General features: G+C 38.7%; 3 protein-coding genes across 4 annotated transcripts; 1 reads left to right on the forward strand and 2 right to left on the reverse strand.

Annotated features, from left to right (window-relative positions):
- Positions 1–887: 887 nt before the first annotated feature.
- On the reverse strand, positions 888–10283 carry LOC139947969 (multivesicular body subunit 12B-like). Its single transcript, XM_071945874.1, has 10 exons — positions 10228–10283; positions 8302–8501; positions 7636–7734; positions 6902–6992; positions 6124–6256; positions 5106–5237; positions 4419–4555; positions 3984–4042; positions 2991–3118; positions 888–1994 (listed from the first exon to the last, which is right to left on the reverse strand). Exons 2-9 carry the CDS (start codon positions 8377–8379, stop codon positions 3011–3013), a joined length of 837 nt encoding a protein of 278 aa, XP_071801975.1. The 5' UTR covers positions 8380–8501; positions 10228–10283; the 3' UTR covers positions 888–1994; positions 2991–3010.
- An 82-nt stretch (positions 10284–10365) lies between these two features.
- Positions 10366–16672, forward strand: LOC139947968 (sialidase-1-like). Its single transcript, XM_071945873.1, has 6 exons — positions 10366–10559; positions 11267–11456; positions 11939–12201; positions 13075–13257; positions 13857–14076; positions 14809–16672. The coding sequence occupies exons 1-6, from the start codon at positions 10449–10451 to the stop codon at positions 15012–15014; spliced, it is 1173 nt and encodes a 390-aa protein (XP_071801974.1). The 5' UTR covers positions 10366–10448; the 3' UTR covers positions 15015–16672.
- Positions 16673–16727: 55 nt separating this feature from the next.
- LOC139947967 (general transcription factor 3C polypeptide 5-like) lies at positions 16728–22446 on the reverse strand. 2 transcript variants are annotated; one of them, XM_071945871.1, is made up of 8 exons: positions 22294–22446; positions 20943–21201; positions 20378–20601; positions 19743–19931; positions 19008–19215; positions 18431–18609; positions 17914–18115; positions 16728–16975 (listed from the first exon to the last, which is right to left on the reverse strand). In XM_071945871.1, exons 1-8 carry the CDS (start codon positions 22444–22446, stop codon positions 16728–16730), a joined length of 1662 nt encoding a protein of 553 aa, XP_071801972.1. The 2 variants fall into 2 exon arrangements, with proteins under 2 accessions (XP_071801972.1, XP_071801973.1); XM_071945872.1 differs by having other exon boundaries at positions 20943–21188; positions 22294–22367.
- Between the last annotated feature and the right edge of the window lie 1015 nt (positions 22447–23461).

A 23461-nucleotide genomic window follows, 5' to 3' on the forward strand; every position in this document is an offset into this window, starting at 1 on the left:
AATCGGTTGTCGAAGTTGCGAGATAACTATGAAAGAAACTACGCCACTTCAGAGGGAGCCGTTTCTTACAATGTTTTACACTATCAACCTCTCCCCATTACTCGTTACCAAGTGAGGTTTTATGGTGATCATTATTTTGAGTAATTACCAATAGTGCACTGCCTTCAGTTTTTAACTACTAAAAAGTCAAAGGACTAATCCCAATAAGACTGTCTTTGTGAAATTGACTCCAGGCACCCACAAGTCCACCATAAATCCAACATGTTAAAATGTATACAAGTTGGAATTTAATATTGGTATTTATGTTTAAGTTAGGGTTAAACAAAAGACAACTTGAGTAAAGTGGAACTTGAACCTGCGACCTTCGGTCAGTTTCCCGTGTGACTTATAAATTAATATTTGAAATAAAAAGTTACATCCCCTTTAGGTGATCCCTCTGCTGCCACTGCCTATGTTGTATCATAAACTTGGGTGTGATCCCTGGGTACCTGGCAGTTACAGGTTGAACAGCTTCTGACTGGCACCCTGAACAAAGATATTGAGAAAATAGGGAGATGGCCAACCTACCGCCAACATTAGGGCAAGATGGCAGCGTCAGTGGTAATCTAGAGGTAGCAGATTCAACTCCAACTACAGTCAATTTGTCTTTTGTTTGACCAAAAATTGTTTAAACTCTTACCCTGTCAGTTTCCCTTGTGGGTAATTACTTAATATGTCACAATATTTACAATTTTTATGCAAGAAAAAGGCTGAAAAGTGTTACATAAAATAGCATGCCATACTCGCTTTTTGCTGTCTTTGGCTTGAAAGTTATCGTTTCCAGTCATACTCCAGACCTGAGCCATATTTCAAAGATCTGCAGAAAATGGTGCTTAAAAATTTTCTGCTAAGCTAAAAGGAAGCAGGATACCAGTCAAAGATTGAACATGAGACATGCTATTTTGGCTGGTAACCTTATTCTGGTAAGCATTTTGTTGTTGCGCTTCAATCATTTTTGTGCTAAAGCAGCTTTATGAAATAGGGCCATGCGAAGGTAGTGAAATAAAAGAGTAAAACTTTCCAAAAATGTGTGTATATTTTTTAGAGGTTGTATATGCTAAAACATTTTGGCAGCTGTTAAGTTTGAAGACAAACTCACGTCCTTATATATTACTGTTTGTTAAGAAATGAAAATAGGAAAGGTGTAAACAAAAATATTTTGAGGCTGTGACTACAATCCATAATAGCTAAGAATGTCATCAGATGTATGTGAATAAGTTACCATATGTTACGTAGTGGTATGTAGGATGCCATCAGATGCATATATGAATAAATTATCATAATAAATATATTTATGACATCAGATGAATGTGAAGATATTTTCACAATGAATATAATTATGACATCACCAAATGCATTTGAATAATAAATTAGAATGATAAAGGCCCGGTCCCACTGCAGCGATAACGAAAACGATAACGATCACGACGCAAAGAGAACTTGTTCTATTGGTCGAATTGCTCCACAGAATACGAACACGCTCATTCAACCAACAGAATGCGTTCTCTTTGCGTCGTTATCGTTATAGTTCCCGTTATCGCTGCAGTAGGACCGGGCCTTTAGTAAAAAAAAATGAGAAAGATGGCAGTATACTGAATACGCCTAGCATTTATAAACAGAAGGAATGTAAAGAGTTTAGATGGAAATAAATACAATGCAGACAGAAGGGTTTTGATGTTTGAAAAACAGCATAAATTCAGAATGTTTAAAGGCACTGGACACTATTGGTAAGTACTCAAAATAATCGCTAGCATAACAAATTACTTGGTATACGCAACCAAGAGTTGTTGATAGTATAAAACATTGAAAGAAATTGATCCCTCTGTGTAATATATCAACACTAGAGGGCGCTATTCCCACAGGTCATGAGCTACGCTGATGAGTAAACGTGGATCTGGAAGTTATGCTCTGTGAAGATATCCACTCATTTCACTCTGAAGACTTTTATTAGGCATCTGAAAGCACATAAACGATTTTATCAGTGCAACAAGGGTGTTTTTCTTTCATTATTCCCTTGCAACTTTGATGACTACTTGAGTCCAAATTTTCACAGTTGTGTTTCTTTATACTAATTTTAGGATACAGTGTTAGGATACACAAAGTGCTACTGGTCTTTGACAATTACCAAAGAAAGATGTCCAGTGCCTTTAAAGGCAGGGGACACTATTTGTAATTACTCAAAATAATTATTAGCATAAAACCTTACTTGGTAACGAGTAATGGGGAGAGGTTGATGTATACAAATAAAAGTTTGAATTCGAGACCTCAGATTTAGAATTTGAGGTCTCGAAATCAAGCATCTGAAAGCACACAACTTCGTGTGACCATGCTGCAGACAAGGTTTTTTTTTCTATCATTATTATCTCCTAACTTCGAAGGCCAATTGAGCTAAAATTGTCACAGGTTTGTTATTTGATGCATATGATGAGATACACCAAGTGAGAAGATTGGTCTTGGACAATTACCAATAGTGTCCAGTGTCTTTAAAGGAACACGTTGCCTTGGATCGGACGAGTTGGTCAAAACAAAAGCGTTTGTAACCGTTTTTTATATAATGCATATGGTTGGAAAGATGTTTTAAAAGTAGAATACAATGATCCACACAAGTTTGCCTTGAAATTGCGAGGTTTTCCTTCTACTGTGCGAACTAACATGGTCGGCCATTTATGGGAGTCAAAATTTTGACCCCCATAAATGGCCGACGTGTTAGTCGACAAGGTAAAAGGAAAACCACGCAATTTCGAGGCATGTTTGTGTGGATCATTGTATTCTACTTTTACAACATCTTTCTACCCATATGCATTTTATAAAAAACGGTTACAAACGTTTTTCAAAGACCAACTCGACCGATCCAAGGCAACGTGTTCCTTTAAACCTTCACAGGTTTGTTAATTCAATTCATGCATATCTTGGATCACAAAGTGTGGAAACTGGCTTTTAACTGGCCCTACCAAATGTTGTCGGCTTGGCTCTAAGGAGAGGCGCATACCCGTTGTTTAATCTGATACTCTGTCCGGAAATCATAGCTATACTTAAACATCACATCTTGCTCTGATGGAAAGGGTAATGTCGGTGCATCCTGAATAGAAGAAATAAAAATAAAAAACTTGGAAGATCAGGAAATAAGCGTGATTATATTTAACAATAACAAAGTCAGTGCTGTGTTTCAGGAAGTTCTCAAAGAAAATTTGGATAATTGGCATTCAGTGTATGGCGTCAAGGCTGAGTGGTTAAGAGCATCAAATTTAAGTTTTGGTTGTTATAACTCGTCAGAGTGCGTGTTTTGAATTCCGGTCATGACACTCGTGTCCTTGAGCAAGAATGCTTTGCTAAAATTCTTCTCTTCACCCAAGGGTATAAATGGGTAGAAGGTAGAGGTTGATATTGTGTTTAAAAAAAATACTTTGGAGCGTCACAGCAGCAGTGGGGTGGGGGGGCTGTTTACTCCACAGGGAGCTGAAGGAATCTTATTGGCCCAATGACAATGACACTGATGTTAAAGGATTTGGCCACTTTTTCTAACACAAAACACAATGTCCACAGATTTACATTAAACTTTCACAGTTTGAAGATAATGATAATACAAAGCTTCCCTTAAAATATTGGGTGCTGTATTTTTTGAGAAATATGTAAAACATTTATGTCATGAAAATACGTTTTTAAAAGCTAAAATAATTTTCGTCTCATAATCAGTTAGAAAAAAAATTATTTTCATGACATTGTTTTACTTATTTCTCGAAAACTACATCACCTCAGCAACTAGTATTTTCAGGGAAGCTTTATACTATCGGTATCTTCAAACTGTGTAAGTTTAGTGTAAATCTAAAGACATTGTGTTTTTTGTTCTACAAAAAGTACATTGATAAGGTTATTGCAAAAGCACTTATATAAGAACTAGTTATTATTAGTACTTGTTATTCATAACAAACTAACAAAGTACTTACATAGGATTGGTTATTGTCTTGAAGCGAGGCATGAACTTCAAATGGAACTCCTTCAATGGCTGCAAGAAAACACCACAATAAATAGATGGTTTATTTCAAGTGACACTGTCCACAAGGACAATACAAGACATCCGTTGGTATCATCACACCACCAACTCAGAGGTCCCCCCAAAAAACAGAGTTTGCCACTAATTGATAAACACCGTTAACTGCCGATATTTAATTGACTTGTTGCCTCTTTTGCGCATTATCATACTTGAGATCAACCAAAGGCCTAAATAAAATGTGCCAGATTTAAGAACATTTTTAAATTGAACCATTCCAGGGGGTTATGAGCAAACATGGCAAGCTGGAATAAGAATTGGTGTGACGAGATTGATCAACCCTGGGAACAAGGTCACTATTGTGGCTACACCATAACAACAAGGCTCCTACCTGAGTGAATTCGTTCAGTAGCTGCATTCGTTTGTATCATAGATGGTTGGCGAGTCAGGGTACCACTTTTAGCCCCTCTCGGTGGATACTGGTACGGGAGAGGCTGGGCTGGACTGGTGCTCTGCTGTCCTGCAGATCTGCAGAAGTTAATTAAACATAAATACAGACAATTTGTACCTTGGTCCTTGGTCCAAATTAAAATTTAGCCTATAAGCACAAAAAAGTATTGTTTAACATTAACTTCACATTGTTTTGACTGGTGACCCACTCCTTTTTTTTTTGCTTAAAGGCAGTGGACACTATTGGTAATTACTCAATATAGTTAATATCATAGCTCCCTCTGAAATGACGTAGTTTTCGAAGAAAGCTGTAATTTTCCACAAATTTCATTTCGAGACCTCAGATTTAGAGTTTGAAGTCTCAAAATCAAGCATCTGAGTGCACACAACTTCGTGTGAGCATGGTGCCACAAGGGTGTTTTTTCTTTCATTAGTATCTCGCAACTTCAATGACCGATTGAGCTCAAACTTTCACAGGTTTGTTATTTTATGCATATGTTGAGATACACCAACTGTGCAGACTAGTCTTTGACAATTACCAATAGTGTCCAGTGTCTTCAAATGCAGCTCTATATAACTTTTTAGCCAAGTGTTAAAAAAAGTCAAGTACCCAATTAGTGTTACTTACCCATATGAGTAACTAGGTGTGCTATTGTATGGCTGGGGATTGCTTGAAGGCTGTGCATTTTGCTGGACAGGCCCAACTGCCTGACTTGGAATTGGGCCCGTTTTCAAATACAAGATAAGTCCATTAATCTCCCTGCAATAACAAATAGAATTTTGTTCCAATAATTAAAGTAATCACAAAGATGAAATTACCAACATTCAAAGCAACAGAGTGTTTTTCCCCCATTGTCCAGTGCAATTTTGAATGATAGATAAACTTCTGCCATTTATCTTTATAAGGCAGAGTGCAAATTTTGTTAGTGAAGCGTTGGGATCAAGGTTACAACCTCTTTCCCACCATAGGTCTATGAGCCAGCCTCTGTTGTCTCTACAGATATTTTCCTGAGATTAAATGTGCCACCAGTGTCTCCGACCTAGTTCATCCTATTAGGGTGTTTGATCGTGAAATCACGACTTTCTGCTTCTTCTAACCCATACACTCATGCCATGTTAAGATGCAGAACCAAGAGCCATTCCAACAGCTTCATTCCACGTACTGCATCAGCCTCTGACCCCTTTATCCAGCTATGGGGACAGGGCATTCAGTAACATTTCACCCCGCCTCTGGAACTTTTTACCTCAACATCTCAAGGACACACATGACATCTCACGATTCCAACATTCTCTCAGAACCCATCTCTCCAGATAAGCCTATGCAGATATTGAGTGAAATTTTCTTCTTGTTCTTTGACCAGCGCCTTTGAATGTTTTACAGATTAAGTGCGCTTTAAAAACGCCGTATTATTATTATTATCTCTTTGGAGCTCCTTGCCTGGTGCATGTTTCCCTCCATCCTACAACCTAGACTGTTTGAAGAGGAATGGCAACTCCTACATTCAGCTCATTCAGAGCTATTTTCATATTAAATACTTTCATCATGTAGCCCCCTACCCAAGAGAGGATTTTAGTCTTGTTTGAGTTGGGGCAAACTTGTGATGAAAATTACGAACACACATTTTTAAAAATGGTTTAGTACTTACGCTCTATATGAACCTTCAGATGATCGTGTTTTGGCTTTTGACGTCGTCAAAAAAATGTTACACAGCGCACTTGTTGTTGACCCTCTTGCGACAAACTGTGCAATGAGTAGCTTCTTCTTAAGGACAGGTTCCTCTGTTTGAGAGAAAAATTAAGTGGTTTTTCAACTGGAAATGGTTTAAAGGGAATGTATACATTTGGTAATCAATCTTAAAATTCTTGGAACTAAAAAACCCTGGGTAAGAAGTAGACTTGTGGACAAGTCGTTAATGGTCTGCCGCGGTAAGATAGTCAAGTTGTGGCGGTGCTCTCGCGAGATCACTGCTCTCGCACAAACTGCTGGTTGCCGACTTCTACTCCCCGTTAAATGGGACCCTAGTCGTGAGAGCAGTCGTCTCGCTGGGCCAGCATTCTCGCGAGAATACCGCGGGAATCGCGGGGAGATTAATCGAAATAGAGGCGGAAAGCTATCACTGCGACAAACATTTTTAAATGTTAAACAACTTGTCCACAGTCTAGGTAAGGAAATGATGATAGTATAAAGCATTTTGAGAACATTTCATTTTGAAGTAATGTGGTTCTGTAAAAGGATAACAGTTGATATGCCCCAAAATTTGAAACTAAGAAGAATCTGAATTTGTTACCAAAAAGCAAAACGCTTTCCAGGTTGTGTATTTCTCTTGGGAATTACTTTTCCATTGTGGACATGTTCGCTCCAGATTTAAGGCACTATCTCAAAACGCTACCACCTTTTGAAATGAAAATAAAAATCCTACTTACTTGTATCAGAAGTGGTTGCAATACTAGTATAGCCCTGAGGTATTTGATCGTTGTCTTTGATTACTGTAAGATCAGCAAGCACAAAATTGCCCTGTAAAGCAGAAAAAAATATGTAGCATTCATTTTAAAAACATTTTTGGAAGTGTGGGAAAACACTTTTGAAAAACGGTACTGATATAATAGACTTTTCGAATGAAAGATCGCTTTCTCCCAGGCCTGGAACTTCATGGAGGACACGAAGGCCATGGGCTCTGTTGCCCTGGTCTTGGCCCTGGTGCCCCATCAAAACTTTCTCATACACTTTAAGATTTTCCATTGGAAGTGCCCTTTTCAACTTAAAAATAGCCTTGCCCTCTCAAAGATGAAATTCCAGGCCTGTTCTCCCTTTTTTTATTTTTTTTTTTATTTTATTTTTTTTTAAATGCAAGTTATTTTTTTCAGAGGCTGTTGCCACTTACTCCTAGGGCTGAAACAGGGTTACACCCTTTACAGTCCATACGGATGTAGGCTTGGGTATCATCAGTCTGAAGCCTGGCTGATAGAGCAAAAAGCACTACCTCCCCACTTAGTTTTTAGGAGAGAAGATTGGGTTCAATATTTAAAGTGTTTTTTCTATTTTATTATTCTGCAAGGGTGAATTTTTTTAAATTTAATTTATTTATTCTTTTTTTTTTTTGGGGGGGGGGGTAAGCTTAGTGCATGAGGTTGGGGCAGGGTCCATCCTTGAAACATACTTGAACGAGTTGACGAGTGAAGCACACATATCTTGTTACTTTCCTGAAGAAACCGTCTTTCCAAAGGTCAGCATCTTGATTGTCTGTAGTGGTCTCAATCTATCAAGAATAAAAAAGGAAAATAAAAACACTTTTTATAGCTAAAAAAATAGCACAGATGTACATTGTACCTACAATGTGGAAAGTTTTTACTGGAAAAAAATTAGAGTAAATCTTTCCAAAGTATATGACAAACACTAAGACTACCAATCAAGCTCAAATTTTCACAGGTTTGTTATTTTATGCATATGCTGAGATACCCCAAGTGAGACCGGTCTTTGACAATTACCAATAGTGTCCAGTGTTTTTAAATACTTTCTTTATGTAGCCCCTACCCAAGAGTCGGAGTAAATCTTTCCAAAGTATATGACAAACACTAAGACTACGGGAGTCGATTTCACAAAGATTTAGGACTAGTCCTAATTTAGTCGAGAGACGAGTAACTCGTCCTAACTCGAGATAAGAGTAGTCTTAACTTTTGTGAAATCCACCCCTGGACTTGTAAATTATTTGGTTACCAGTGGTCCAGCGGGTACTTTAAACCCTGTCTATTCTATGGGTAATTTTTTATCAATTACTCAGGTTCCAACATTCGGATAAATTCAGGTTTTTTTTGTCCACACTTACCACTTCGTAACACTTTGGGCATTGAGACTTGTCAGCAACTACACAGACACCTGTGATTGGCTGTGAGTCGTCAGCCATCTTGTTTCCCTCTCAGCCTCACTATGGGAGTCACACGCACAATGAGCAACTTGGTGATTTCTGGATTCCAAAATGATCTCAAACAATATTTACAGCATCACAATAAATGCTTCTCCTCAGACCTGAAATAATAAGGTGGTTTTAACATTTTTAGTTTTTTGAAAAAAGTACGCCCCTAAATTGGCTAGTTTTAACCCTGGAACCCAGGAACAAACGTGAAAATTTCTTCGATTGGTTGGCCTTTTGATTTGTGAAGATTTTTCTCAAGTAGAGATGGTCAGATTGGTGCCCCTTCATTCAGAACTTCCCTACCAACTACACAATAAAGATTTAATTCAATGGAAGTGCCCTTTGCCATGAAAATGACCTTGTCCCCTCAAAAGATGAATCCAGGCCAAGTTTCACTTTCAAACAAGTGACTATCGTTGTTTTTGTAGTTTCTGTTGTGTCTACTTCTAAATATACAGTTAGACCTCAAGTAAAAATCACAATGAAACTTGATGAGAGAGAAGTCTGGTATTTTTATTATTTAGTTTTTTCAATATTAATGTTTATAATGATAGACCTAGAACTATTTTAGTTTTGTCCGCTATCATCTCCGTTACAGCAGACGATAGCGGACGAAACCGAAATAGTTCTAATAGGTCAGGAGTAGCCTAATGATAAGATATAGATATTTTTTAAATTATGGAAAAAAACAAATATTGATCAATCAATAAAAATGAGTACAGTAAATACAGCGGCCCAGTTAGTGGGTCTTGTGAATAAACGACCTTATTGATCTTGAATTAAAGGCAGTGGACACTATTGGTAGTTGTCAAAGACTAGCCTTCACAGTTAGTGTATCTCAACATATGCATAAAATAACAAACCTGTGAAAATTTGAGCTCAATTGGTCACCGAACTTGCGAGATAATAATGAAAGAAAAAAAACACCCTTGTCACACGAAGTTGTGTGCGTTTAGATGGTTGATTTCGAGACCTCAAGTTCTAAACTTGAGGTCTTGAAATCAAATTCGTGGAAAATTACTTCTTTCTCGAAAACTATGGCACTTCAGAGGGAGCCCTTTCTCACAATGTTTTATAGTACCATCAACCTCTCCCCATTACTCGTCACCAAGAAAGGTTTTATGCTAATCATTATTTTGAGTAATTACCAATAGTGTCTACTGCCTTTGAGCAATTGAATTAATTCAATGATAGGACCTGCCCAAAGCTGGAGCAACAGTAGCAGTACAATCAATCATCAATGCGACGACAGAAAAACCACGATTGAACCAAAGTGTATTAAAGGTCAACATTCAAGAAAGAGCTCGATGCCTATTGGAAGGAATCAATGATAGGATATGGGGTCACACAAAGGCATAAAAGCCATATATAAGCATAAAAAAAAAACAATTTCTCCCATCAATCATAAGTAGTAAGTAAGTAAGTAAAGGACAGAATGGAACAACTTGGTCAGTCAGCAGACAGAGTGACGAGACTTGTTTAAAAAATACAAATTGTAAACTGTTTGTCATGCTACATTACAAAACTGGACACGAAAAAGGACACACCTACACTGTGAGAAATAACAAGACCATGACGAACAAGTTATTCATAACAGAACAATACATAATCACTGTCCCGTTGATTTCGATCGTTTGTTCAATTCAATGAGACGTGTGAAAGTTCATTTTCAACATAAAATAATTATAAACAATACAAAAATCAACTGAAACAGGGATAATACAAGCTTTAATACATACCAACTTCCTAATGTATTTAGTGGCTTGTAAACAATAATTCAAAGTTATATATTATTATTCCAGTGCCGAATTAACCCCCAAATAATAGTGATTTTCTTACTTTTCTGCCGTTCGATGTTGTGTACCACATCAGAGACTTGCACTGGTAACATGTACCAGTCGTCGGTTAATTTAAAACGCCCTCAACGGTATCAGAGTGTAATATTTATATCACGGCTGTTTTATGCACTCGCACAAAATAATCAGCCAAACATTGCATTGTTGACGTCCAGCATCATCAGGAATGGTGTCTATCATTTTTTAACAGATTATTCTCTCGAAATGAGGGCATCACTTCGCCAGACTGCTTATGGAACAGTCGTTCCTCTACTACTATTTCTGGGGGTTGTACCTGCTAGTGCTAGTTTTGAGACGTCAAACTTGAGCTTAAAGGTACAGTTTGATGGTTTGATCATCATCAGAAACCAGAAAGATTTCGTTAGTTACTTTTCTTTTGAGTTGAGAATGTTGGTCATGTGATTATCACGTGACAAGTATTGAAGCATATCAATGCAGGGGTCGATTTCACAAAGAGTTAAGACTAGTCCCAACTTCGGACCAGTCCTAGCAGCCTTACATTTTACAGTTTCTAGAAGTGCCATCCCCATTAATTGCTACCCGACATAAACAGTGCAATACACTTTCAGGTAGCCCAGGTTGGACTTTAATAAGTCCAACCTGAAAGTCCAACCTGGGCTACCTCAAAGCGTAATGCACTGTTTATGTCGGGGTACAATTAATGGGGATGGCACTTTGGTACTTCTAGAAACTGTAACTATGAGGTTCATTCTGCTATCGTCGGAATGATTCTCATAGTTCTAGGAGTAAATTGGAATCCTCCGCTCCGTTGCATACAACTTACAAGTGTATTAATACCCTCTGCCATCCATTGCATACTTCTACTTCTACTTGTATACTCGGTAGGGTCCATAAGACAGGACGTAAAGCCGACAGAGTGCAGGGTATAAAGGTCACATATCAGGGCTAGCTTTGATTTCAGGGGGAGTCCAGCATGCGTTTCAGGGGGAGTCCAGCATGCGTTTATTAAAAAGTTTCATTCCCATCATTCTTTAAAAGTATTCCTGTTATGTAAATTTTAGGTCAATCCCTACATTTCAGCTGAGAAGGTTCTTTGGAGGGAGGGAGATGCGAGCGTCAAATCCTACCGTATCCCTCTACTTAGCTACACCCCTAAAGGACACCTCTTGGCTGTAGCGGAGGCCAGGAAATATTCAACTTCTGATGCTGGTCCAAAGTTTCTGGTCGTACGTCGATCATTGGACAAGTTTGGTAGGCTTGATTTGTCAGTCGAATGTCTTTTTTGTATTGAGTCAAGTTTTCTAGTATGGTAACTTTGGTTGGAGAATCAACGTTCCTAGCTTCATCATGATAACTTTTGTTGTAAAAAAAACTTTGTTAACCCACTCCATCCTCAAGAACCAACGCCTATCAAGTCATACTTCACCAATACTGCAAAAGCCTGGAATCCCCTACTCAACAACCAGCTTAGACCCAAGGTGTACACTTAAAACTAGAGGCACGCAAAAGTGCGACTAGGAGTTCCTCACTCCTGACCCGACTTCATTTTGAGTGTTGTTCCTAGAGAGGAAATGTTCAATTATTACATCAAGCTCAAGGCTTGATACATTTTTTTTGTAGCAATCTGAATGCAAACTGTTATAGTTTTGTCTAGGCACCCTTCAGAATATTTCATTGGGAAATCTTCAAGTGGTCTCTTCATTTTAACCTTAGAATCTGTTTTTCTTTTGCAGGGGACCAGTGGGCACCGCAACAGGTCGTCGTTGACGATGGCTACCTCATCTTCGATGGCATCAACCTCGGCGCTGTCATTGTCGACGATGAAAAAGGCGTCATCTTCATCATGTACTCAATCTGTAACCATCATGATCAGTGCAACGTTACATCGACGATGTTGGTAAAAAGCTATGATGATGGAGTGTCGTGGACCAAGGGGGAAAAACTACTGGGGCCGGGCACATGGATGTTCTCACCAGGTCCAGGCTTTGGCATTCAGGTAAACTCTTGTTTGTCCACGGATGAGATTTTACAAATGTGAAAATTCCTGAGAATGGCTTGCAGGCAAGGGTTTCCCTTATTCTTCACCTAGAACATATATGTTGAACATTCAGAAATGCAAAACTACAGACTTATACACTATGCCGACTACTTTTTTCACCCTTTAGTTGCTTTCCTGGCACGGTTGGCTTGTGCGTAAAGCGCTCGCCTCTCACCAAGGTGACCCCAGTTCGATTCCCGGCCAGGGCCATATATGTGAGTTGAGTTGTGGGTTGGTTCTCTGCTGTGCAACAAGGGTTTTCCAGACCATCCAGTTTTCCTCCCTTGGGAAAAATCAAACACTTCCGATCTTGGCTGTGCTCCGTGGTCATTATGGGTTGATGTGGCTGGCAGCCAAAGGCGCCCTTGCATGCCTGCTTCTCGAACACGTTGTAGCCGTGTCCTTCGCAATTCAGCTCTTAGCTGAGAGTAAGGATGATTAGCCCCCCAAATTATTAATTATAATTATTATTATTACTTTTTTCATGAAATTTGAGAAAATCACATTGTACAGATGATGCTGGCTCAATACTTGTACATGCCTTCTAGCATCTTAGTCTAACAACAAGAACTCATTACTTTATTGAGTAGCATTTCCTGAAGAAGTTACACAATGCACAGAATGCTAAGTGCAACTGCACGTGTTCTGTCCAGGGAAAGAAAATTTAACCGTACTTATTTTTCCAAGCCAATAGTTTAAAAAAAATGTTGTGTTTGAATATGCATGCCACATTTGGTAAAGAACTTGGGATGTTGCCAAGGTTTAATATTCAAAAACAAGAAGTGCTTTCCCTTGTTTTCTTTATTTGTTACTTTTTATTCACCCGTTCAGAAAAAATACGCTCCAAATAAAGGCAGGCTTATCGTTTGCGGACATGGCAGTCTAGACAAGGATGGCTTGTACTGTCTGTTGAGTGACGATCACGGAGCAACGTGGAGATGGGGTGGATCTGTGATCGGGCTACCATTCGGTCTTGTGAAACAGATCGGAGATTTCTTACCAGATGAGTGCCAGGTAAGGTGTAGTTGTAGGTGACACTCAAATACCCTAAATTGAAGCGCAGTGGATGATATTGAATGATCAAACAGTAGGAGGGTTGAATGATCAAACAGTAGGAGGGTTGACTGTGAACTAATTACATTAGTTGATACATTCAACACCATATCAATTTGCAGGCTTGCATATTTTTTCTATCATTCAAAACCACAGTGGATGATGTTAAATGGTCAAGATTATAGTTTTTTCAACAAAAGGGGCATTATGAATGGGAATAAAAGAGTAGAGGCTCGGTCTTAAACGCCAGTTTAAATTGTTGACTAGGTCATAGCCATGCAATAAAGGACCAAGCCAAGGCAAGGTCCATTATCATCAACCACAACCTTTCAAGGTTTTAAACAGCCGTTTAAGAACTCATCCCCAATCTTTCATTCCCCTATTCAAAACCCCATAAGTGGATGAGATGAACTCATTGCACAGCATTCAACAAAAACCAGTAACTAGGGCGCTGTACTCCTGTCAAAAAAAATTAACTGGCTAGTACAACCGCAGATTTTCAAACCAGAGTACATAGCTCCAGTTACTGGGTCTAGGCATTTTATGTTTATTTTTCACAGTTAGTCGAACTGATGGATGGCTCTATCCTAGTCAACATACGTAACCAGTACAGCTACCACTGTCACTGCCGTATGGTGACTCGAAGTTACGACGGAGCGGAAACCTTCCCGATGGAGCACCTGTACCTGGACGAGACGCTGATTGAACCAGCATGCGCCGCTGGAATGGTCTACCATAAAAATGTACTCTTCTTCAGCAACCCAAAAAGTACTACAGAGAGTAAGTGTTGATTGTACCTCAAAGTTTTCTTTCCTGAGTTCAATTTAAAGGCAGTGGACACTACCGGTAATTTCTCAAAATAATTATTAGCATAAAACCTTTCTTGGTAACGAGTAATGGGGAGAGGTTGATGGTATAAAACATTTTGAGAAACAGCTCCCTCTGAAGTGACATTGTTTTTTCAAGAAAGAAGTAATTTTCCACGAATTTGATTTCAAGACCTCAAGTTTAGAATTTGAGATCTCGAAATCAAGCATCTGAAAGCACACAACTTCGTGTGACCAGGGTGTTTTTTCTCTCATTATTATCTCGCAACTTCAATGACCAATTATTCCTTCACTTTAAATTTTAATAATGTCTGCTACAATGACTTGCTTAGTTACTATGCACCCTTTACATTTGAATTCCTCAGACAAGTGAGACAGTTGCTACGCCACGTGATTAGGGGCAAGCTTTTGTATAGCAACCTCTAAGATGAGCAAACCCTGGTACCATTGTGCCATACACAGCCATTCAGAGTTGTGTATGGGTGTTCACCGTCTCTTACGTAACTACGCAAATGCTTGCCCCAAATCCCAAAACGCAAATCACGTTGCGTAGTAATTGTCTCGATAGTCTGAGGAATTCAAATGTAAGTGGTGCATCGTAACTAAGCGAGTCATTGTACCAGTCATTATTCAAATCTAACTCGCAAATGGCTTATTGACTTATTTTTTCATTCATCCTTTGTAGGAGTCGATCTGAACCTGAGATGGAGTTATGATAACGGAACGACCTGGGCCGATGAGTTTCAGATCTGGAATAAGGCGAGCGGGTACAGTACTATGACGGCACACCCGGGCTCAATGCCGTACATCTTCATTCTCTTTGAAAAAGGCATACTGTCTTACTTTGAGTCCTTAACGTTTTTAAGAGTGAGTTTATTTGAAGATGTTTAAAGACAGTGTACACTATTGGTAATTGTCAAAGACCAGTCTTCTCACTTGGTGAATCTCAACATATGCATAAAATAACAAACCTGTGAAAATTTGAACTCGATCGGTCATCGGAGTTGCGAGATAACTATGAAAGAAAAAAACACCCTTGTCACACAAAGTTGTGTGCTTTCAGATGCTTTATTTCGAGACCTGAAGTTCTAAACTTGAGGTCTCAAAATCAAATTCAGAGGGAGACGTTTCTCACAATGTTTTATACTACCCAACCTCTCCCCATTACTCGTTACCAAGTAAGGTTTTATGCCAATAATTTTTTTGAGTATTTACCAATAGCGTCCACTGCCTTTAAATGGACCACAGTTAACTGGACTTCATTTAAAAATTCGTAATGGTAGAAACGTTCTGTGGTCTAGTGGATTGCATGCTAGAGTAGGAACTTCAAATCCTGACTTTTAAAGTCTTTTTCTTTTAAATGAAGTATGAAAAAACATTTGGATTTGATTTGATTTTCTTAGAGCGGGTTTTTTAATGTGGTTGATATTTTTGTTATGAGAAAAAGACTAATTTAAAGTTAAATGGTCAGACAGTAGGAGGGTAAATGGATATGTGAAATAATTGAAATTAAAGTGAATTTAAAAGTATATATCTTTTTGTAAAGATGAATGTTTATTATAATGAAACACCCCAACTCATACTTTATGTACAACTGTTTTTTTTACCTGAAAATGTATTTGTAACATTATTACATAACTTGAAAGATATTTGTACTTTCTGATTGTTTAACAAATTGGCACCGATATTTTTAGTGAAATTTGTACGCTTTTTATAGAAAGTATAAATCCTCCTGTAAAACAAGTATATTGCTCAAAACATCTAGACTCAATGTTTAAACAACCCAAAACCAACATTTCTTCCTGGTACAAATTTAAATCTCATGGTTTTCGTAAACTGGCAAATTTGCCTATTCATCTAACTGGGACATTTCAAATGGAAACATTTAGACTGATCTTTTTTTAAATTGAGTCTTTCAGCAATTGATGTATATATTTGTGCCTTATTTACTTAAGAAAAAATAAGAAACATTATAATGCAATAAATAAATAAATCGTCAAAACAAATTATATGCATTACAAAAGAGGAGCAAAATGTTCATTTTGTTTTAACCTGTGTCCATTTTTTTGTTTTGGTTTTCCTTTTACTGTTGAAAAGTAATCATTTTTCTTTTAAAAATATCATTTCCAAACTGAAACCCTGTCTTGGCAATGGAAATACAAGAAAGGTTCTAAAATTTAGTACCCAGATGTGATGTCCCCTAAAAAAATATGAGTAAGCACTCGCCGTGATTCGCAAAATCTCAAAATGCTTGGACTTTCAGTTGAGCTGAATACAATGCTTAACAATGGTGGAATCCATCTTAAGCGCACAAGCTTGACAGCACAAGTACAGAACACAAATTGAAGTGCAACCCACCCTCTCCACGACAGCAGCAATGTTTGTCTATGAGAGTACAGCTATGCAAGATGCGAGATCATCCAACGTGACTCTGTTAAATTCTTGAATGGATTCATTAGGAATGTCCACACAAAAAAATCAGTACAGATTTTAATATATGGCGGAAAAATGGAGGAAAAACTCACAAATTTTCAGTGATGTTCATCACTACACTCGTGGCTGCATCAGACTCTGGCAACTCAGCACAGCTGGTTTTCTCTTATATCATGTTCCAGACAAATACTCCAAAATGTCCGTCTCCATCTCGTTTTCACTTTCTTCCTCGCCATCGATGTTTGCATCATCAATGGGTTCATCATCATTCTCTGCATCATCACCACTGTCTTCCTCCTCTTCATCATCTTCTTCATCTACTCCCTCCATCTCCTGGTCGTCCAGATCAACTTCTCCGATTGGAGACGCTGAAGAAGGTCCTGGTGTCTCGCCTTCTTCTTTTGCTGCTCTTGATTTTTCTTTAAAGAAAGAAACAAAGGCTTGGTGTGAGACCTCAATTGATTAAGAGCTGCCAACATTTGCATCTTGCAACCAGGGCCCAATTTCATGGAGCTGCATTTAAAGAAGAATTTGTCTTGACAATTTCTTGCTTAATAGCAAAAAAAGACCAGGATACCAGCCACAAATTGTACATGTGACATGGTATTTTGGCTGGTAACTTTAGTTTTGATGTACTAAGCAACTATTTGTGCTTAAGCAGCTTTAAGAAGATAGGTCCTTGAGTGAGAAATTACTTCTTACAAAGACTATGTTACTTCAGAGGGAGCCATTTCTCACAATGTTTTATACTATTAACAGCTCTCCATTGCCTGTTACCAAGTAAGTTTTGATGCTAACAAATATTTCGAGTAATTACCAATAGTGTTCCTGGGTCGTTTTCACAGACAGTTAGAACTAGTCCTTATAGGAGATATAAAGGCTAGTCCCAAGTTAGGACAAGTAACTCACCTTAACTCAAGATAAGACTAGTCTTACCTTTCTGTACCTACCCTATTTTGAGATTCAGTTTAAATTCGGAAACAGAATTTTTTATTTATTTTACCCTAACATTAATTTTACTTTAAAACTAACTTTTTAAGTTTTTATTTTCTATGGCTCCCTGTACATGTTTTTTTCGTCTGACAATGACTATGTCAAAGGCACAAATGGGCAAGAGAGAGCCTGGGGAACCCATCAAAGCTTCTAACAAAACCTAAAACCCTTCAGCTTCCAAAGATGCTGCCCCTGTTGATCCCACCAGATTGTAAGGCGCTACGCTGCCCCTACACCCACCCTCCCGACCATGCTCTCGACAAAATTAGCCGGCATCCAATTTGTCCTACGTGTAGCTACAACCAGTGAAATCCACCACAGTGCCTTTAACAGAGAAGGTCAAAAGGTCATGAATCCCACTTACCTTCCTGTATCAGTGTTCTTTTGAGTATGGCATTCATGAGGGACCTCAACTGGCACAAATCTTCAGTCTTCAGGTAGCAATCGTTCTCGCTAGTCGCACCTTTGATAAAAGCCTGGAGGCCATCATCCTTAATGTCACACAACTGGTAGAACATTTGGTTGTAGGCAGGGACTAGACCTTCCTTGAACAAGAAGTAGGATTCCTGACGGGGAAAGACGGTTCAATATTTAACATGAGCAGGGATTGTTTATGTTACCACTCACGCTCGTTTCAACAAGTCATTTCAATTGAAAGTGTGCACAAGGTTCATAATGTTCATATTGTTTAAAAGTAGAACATGTCAAAAATTGTTATGCTCTCATCACCCAAAGCTCATTGTGTAAGATTTACAAACATTGAGACAATTTCACCAGGAATGTTGTTTTTTTCTGTCGTGTGAACGGGCTTAAATTTCATACTTACACATAGGATGCTTTGGGGTTAAGATAATTTTTGAGGTTCAACAGACCGTCTGTACCTTATCTACTGTTTTTTTAGCCTCTGCACCAGGGCTTGTGGTCTCGTTGTACTTGATGAAAGCCTGACTCCTCCTCGATGGTTTCTGGATCGACATCGGCAGTTGACGTTCATAGCTGGTCTTCTTGAAGCGATTATAATGCTTTCTGGATGACGAGGTACTTCTGCTGAGGAACATCGCTTAAAAAAAAAAAAATTAGTTTTAGTTAAAATCAAGAAGGAAATAATTAACAACTTTTTGTTACAGATATCACCCTTTTTAGTCAGTCTCACTCAGTTTTAAGTAACTTTTTCCCCCTCTTCCCGATAAGGATTTTGTCTTGTGTGCTTCCAACCTCTTGTGGTCGAACTAGCCCCTTCCCTCTAACTCCCCCCCCCCACTGGGAAATTATACACCCAGCGATCATATTGGTAACAAAACTCCAATATGACGATGATTACATACCAAATGCCAGCATGACGCAAACTGAAACTTCCCGATGCGCATCCAAGGGTTAAAAAAAAGTCACAGTAGTGGCGTGAAACACTACACAGGAGGTATGAAATTTGCCTCAACAAGATTTGTGTATCACTCTTACCTTTTCGTATTCTAAAGTCCAACATTTGATACTTCAGAGCACCTGGATCCTTGCGAGGGTCGTAACCAAACCGCACCCACGTCGCCCTCCATGGCCCGGTCAGATAGTAGAAGCCGACTGCAGGCAGGAGCACCTTCAACTGGGGGTCTGTCAATGTGCAGTTGTGTTTCAACGCGTTACGCGACCAGATTGGACGCTTTTGAAAGACCTGACAGACAAAATGATGATAAAATAAGCCAGACAGCTTTGACAGAAGGATAAAGGGAGATTATCTTTCAATGGGCAGCTGTGATCCATTCTTGGAACTCGTCTTTCATCTCCATTGCACTCATAAAACCTGTCTTGATAACGGGTAATGGGGAGAGGTTTATAGTGTAAAACATTGTGAGAAACGGCTCCCTCTGAAGTAACGTAGTTTTCAAGAAAGAAGTAATTTTCCACGAATTTGATTTCGAGACCTCAGATTTAGAATTGAGGTCTCGAAATCAAGCATCTAAAAGCACACAACCTCCTGTGACCAGGGTGTTTTTTCTTGCATTATTATCTCGCAACTTCGATGACCGATTGAGCTCAAATTTTCACAGGTTTGTTATTTTATGCACATATTGAGATACAGCAAGTGAGAAGACTGGTCTTTGACAATTACCAAAAGTGATAGTGTCCACTGCCTTTAAGAGTAATTACCAAATGTATGTATACATGTATACATACCCTTAGAAAGAAATATAAAATCACCTGTACAATCTCTTCCATCATTATTTTAATGTCCTTGTTCTTCTCCGTGTATTTCTCGATATTGATCAAGGCTTCAGGTTTGGGAGCAGTAGGGAGATCTTTCTCCTCCTCGAATGAAACAACGTAAGTGTTGTGAGGTCTCCTCGCTCGTCCGCTGCCGGTAATGTTTGCGTCAAGAGTGTTTGCAACCTGTGTTTATAACAAGAAAAAATTAACCTTTCACAGCATGAAATCAAGGACGCCTCATAGTGTGTGTGTTATCAATGTAGCTCACAAGCCTGAGAAAACATGTAAACAAATGTGGTTACTATGTCAACCAGAAACACCAGGGTTAACCCCTACTCTTCCAGGATGAGTGTACCTTGTAGGGTGTCATGGCCAAGCATTTTAGAGCAACAAATTCAAGTTCTGGTGGTTTAGTCATCGAGGTGTGGGTTCGAATCCCGGTCATGACACTACCCGAGGGTATAAATGGTACTGCGAGGGTAGAGGTAATAGTGTAATAGGCTGTATAACTCCAGGGAGCCGAGATAGATTGGTGGGCTTATAGCATGCACTGCAGTTGGTTGCAACCAAGTTGCCTGTAAAGTTGCCTCGTATGACATGGCCCTTATTCTTAAATGGGCAGTTATTACCTTGTACGTGATACTTTCTGAAGCTGGTAGCAGGTCTGGCTGGTAGTTGTAACTGGATGGTATATCCGTACGAGAGAAGACCGGGGGCAACATGAAGTGCGGAACATCCTGCTGGAGGAACGTGGTGTCCTTTGGCTCCTTGGGAATAATCGTATCGGTCAGGCTCTCCATTTTATTGGTTTCTTTGTTCTTGTGGATGGGCAGATACTGGAAATCACACAAACCTTCACAAAAAGCGAAAACAGAATATCGTTTCATAGGAAAGGAAATGAGTTATCATTGCATCATGAATACAAAAAAGCGGTCTAGGGTCAAGTTCTGTACTTTACAGCAGAAATTGAGTTTGAATCCTGGTCGCGATACTTGTGTCCTTGAGAAACACAATTATCATATTTGCTTCTCTCCTTATAATACTAAACTTATAAATATACATAGTTTTATCAGTTATTTATTTTAATGATACCTGTAAGAGGCAGTTATTGGATATCGAATACAAAAAATGGAGAAAAAATAAAATAAAATAAAAATATTTGTAGAAATACGAAAGCCGGTACCTGGTACCAACCTTTAAATTTGTAAACCGAGTCAAGAACACCCACAAGCTCTGTCTTGTACTCTGCCTCCTCATCGACTATTACATCATCTGTGCATTCGTCGTCCTCCTGTGCTTCATTTCCCTCACTCCCTGCCTTCTTCTTGTATCTTTTTTTGACCCTGAGAAGGAGATTGGTTGCTTGGTGCCTACTGGCATAAAGGGGTCGGCTGAAGGGGTCGTCGGGTCTGAATTTCATTCCTAATTTCTTGTTGGAGCCTGCAGTAAAGATCTTCAAATAATAATAAGAAATTAGCAATTTAGACTTTATTTCCCTCTAAATAAAATCCTTGAGAACCACAAATCAGAACAAGGTAATACAATTACAATCCATTCAATGATGCAGGTCTTTAATTGTATTGTATTGTATAATTATGTTTTATTCCAAACTAGAACACACCCCATAACCCTGGGGGGCGGGGGTAACAATATTATAAAAACAAAATACAGTTAATGAATAAGTCATAGGCCTAATGAAAGAAGAATTTATTCAATTTTTTGCAAAACCGTGATTGTGGAAGTCATTTGTAAAGAAAAGAGGGAGCAAAATCCGAGATAGCCAACAGAATCGACCCATCACGCAATGCAAACGACCGAGATACCACAGATCGACCAACGGAAACCATACAACCACTGCCCTTTAAAAACAAACTTGACCTGGTTGGATTGGTCTTGTGTACTCCCTAGAAATTAGAACTATGACATGAGGGTCATTCCGCTATCGTCTTATTGATAAAATGATAGCACTAGCAGAACGAACCTCATCGTTCTAGGAGTATGTCTTTAGTTGTGTTGTGTTTCATTTATAAGTGTTGGCGATCGTATAAAGAAAATAATAATAATGCTTTTTATTTTATTTTTTAAATAAACAACAGTACTGGGGACTGTGTACACATTATTTACACATTTGACATACCAATCATTTCAATTCCAGACCATGGCATTCCTCTAAATTTGTTTACCACAACTTACAAGTATCCATTTTAAACAGAAGTTAAGATCCAGCAGAACGCTACTATAAGTATTTGATTTAACTCAAAGAAATCTGTACCAAACCATGGAGCCTCCATGGTTGGTGAGAATTATGGTTGATAAACTAAAACTTAAAAGAGCGCTCGGTGTTCAAAGTTTGCGCCCGAGCTATCCTGCGCAATTATTAAAATCATGCAAGGAATTACAGTATTTGCCACGAAAAAGATGGCACGCCGCGCGAATTCAGAAAATGACGATTTACAAAGATTGCGCGCACATGGATGAGAGACTGAGTGGGAGCATCAAAACTTTACTAAACAAAAAAAGCCCCACTATTTGTTTCAATGCTTACATTTGAAATAGTTTCTTCACCACCAAGGGTCTTCAGCATTTTGTCTACATTCTGCACCCGTGCTGGAAACTCCACACAAACGAACCGAGGAAGTCCTTGTGCTGCGTTTTGCGATTCTCGAGCAGACGAATTTCCCTCCTCTGAATCCGCCATCTTGAAATGAAATGAACAGCCGGCCTCGTTCGAAATTTTGCGGCAATATTATACCAACAACAGTTTGTTAAACTATTCCATATACTGATATATGGTAACAATGAAATAATTGCTTAAAGAAAATATAAATATTATGTTGTAAATTTTTCATACATTTTAAAGTATTTCAATTAATGCAACTGATATATTTTTTTACAAAAAGCGAACGAGGGTTATTTACTCACTTATCTTTCTTTCAACTTTCAAGTCTAGTAAGTTTAAAAAATAAAATAACGAGTGGCATGGACCCAATTTCATGAAATAAAAAAAAAGGAAATGCTTTAGAACCCTTTTTAAATGTACTCTTACGTATCTTCTTAATCTTTGTCACATTTTTAGGTTCATGACAACCTCGCCCCCAGGGTGTGTCGAGCAATTACAAGGTTGACCGTGTATTATGCAATTGTGTCCACCATGCAATACTGTCCGCTCGGACACTTTTGCATATGCAATCGTGTCCGGGGACATGTACATGTATGCGTAAGCGAGCGTGCATGCACTGAACCTACGTATATGCAGCATGAATATTCATGTGTTTTATGATTGCAGCGAACGGCCGAACATTTCCCATGTCGACATGCATTTAAAGCTTGTCGACCAAGGGCGTTTAATTTACTGCAAGGACGGTTTTGCACATGGGGCAGACACAATAGCATATATGCAAATGTGTCCAAACGGACACAATTGCATTATGCAGCAGTGTCCAGGCGGACACGATTGCATATGCAAAACCGTACGGCGGACATTATTGCATGGCAGACATTATTGCATATGCAATAATGTCCTCCGGATAGTATTGCATAGAGTACATAATTGCATGCAACACCGGCGGCTGGCTGTACCTATGAATACCTATGAATATGGAACATATTCTAATATTGTAAAGTCTTTTTCCAATCAGGGTCCAAGTAAGGAGTGTCCATCCCAGGGTTTACTATTGTATGGTTGATAATAAAGTAAACCACAGGGACGCGAT

The sequence above is a fragment of the Asterias amurensis genome, chromosome 15 (genome assembly GCF_032118995.1).
Source record: "Asterias amurensis chromosome 15, ASM3211899v1".
Classification (NCBI taxonomy): Eukaryota; Metazoa; Echinodermata; class Asteroidea; order Forcipulatida; family Asteriidae; genus Asterias; species Asterias amurensis.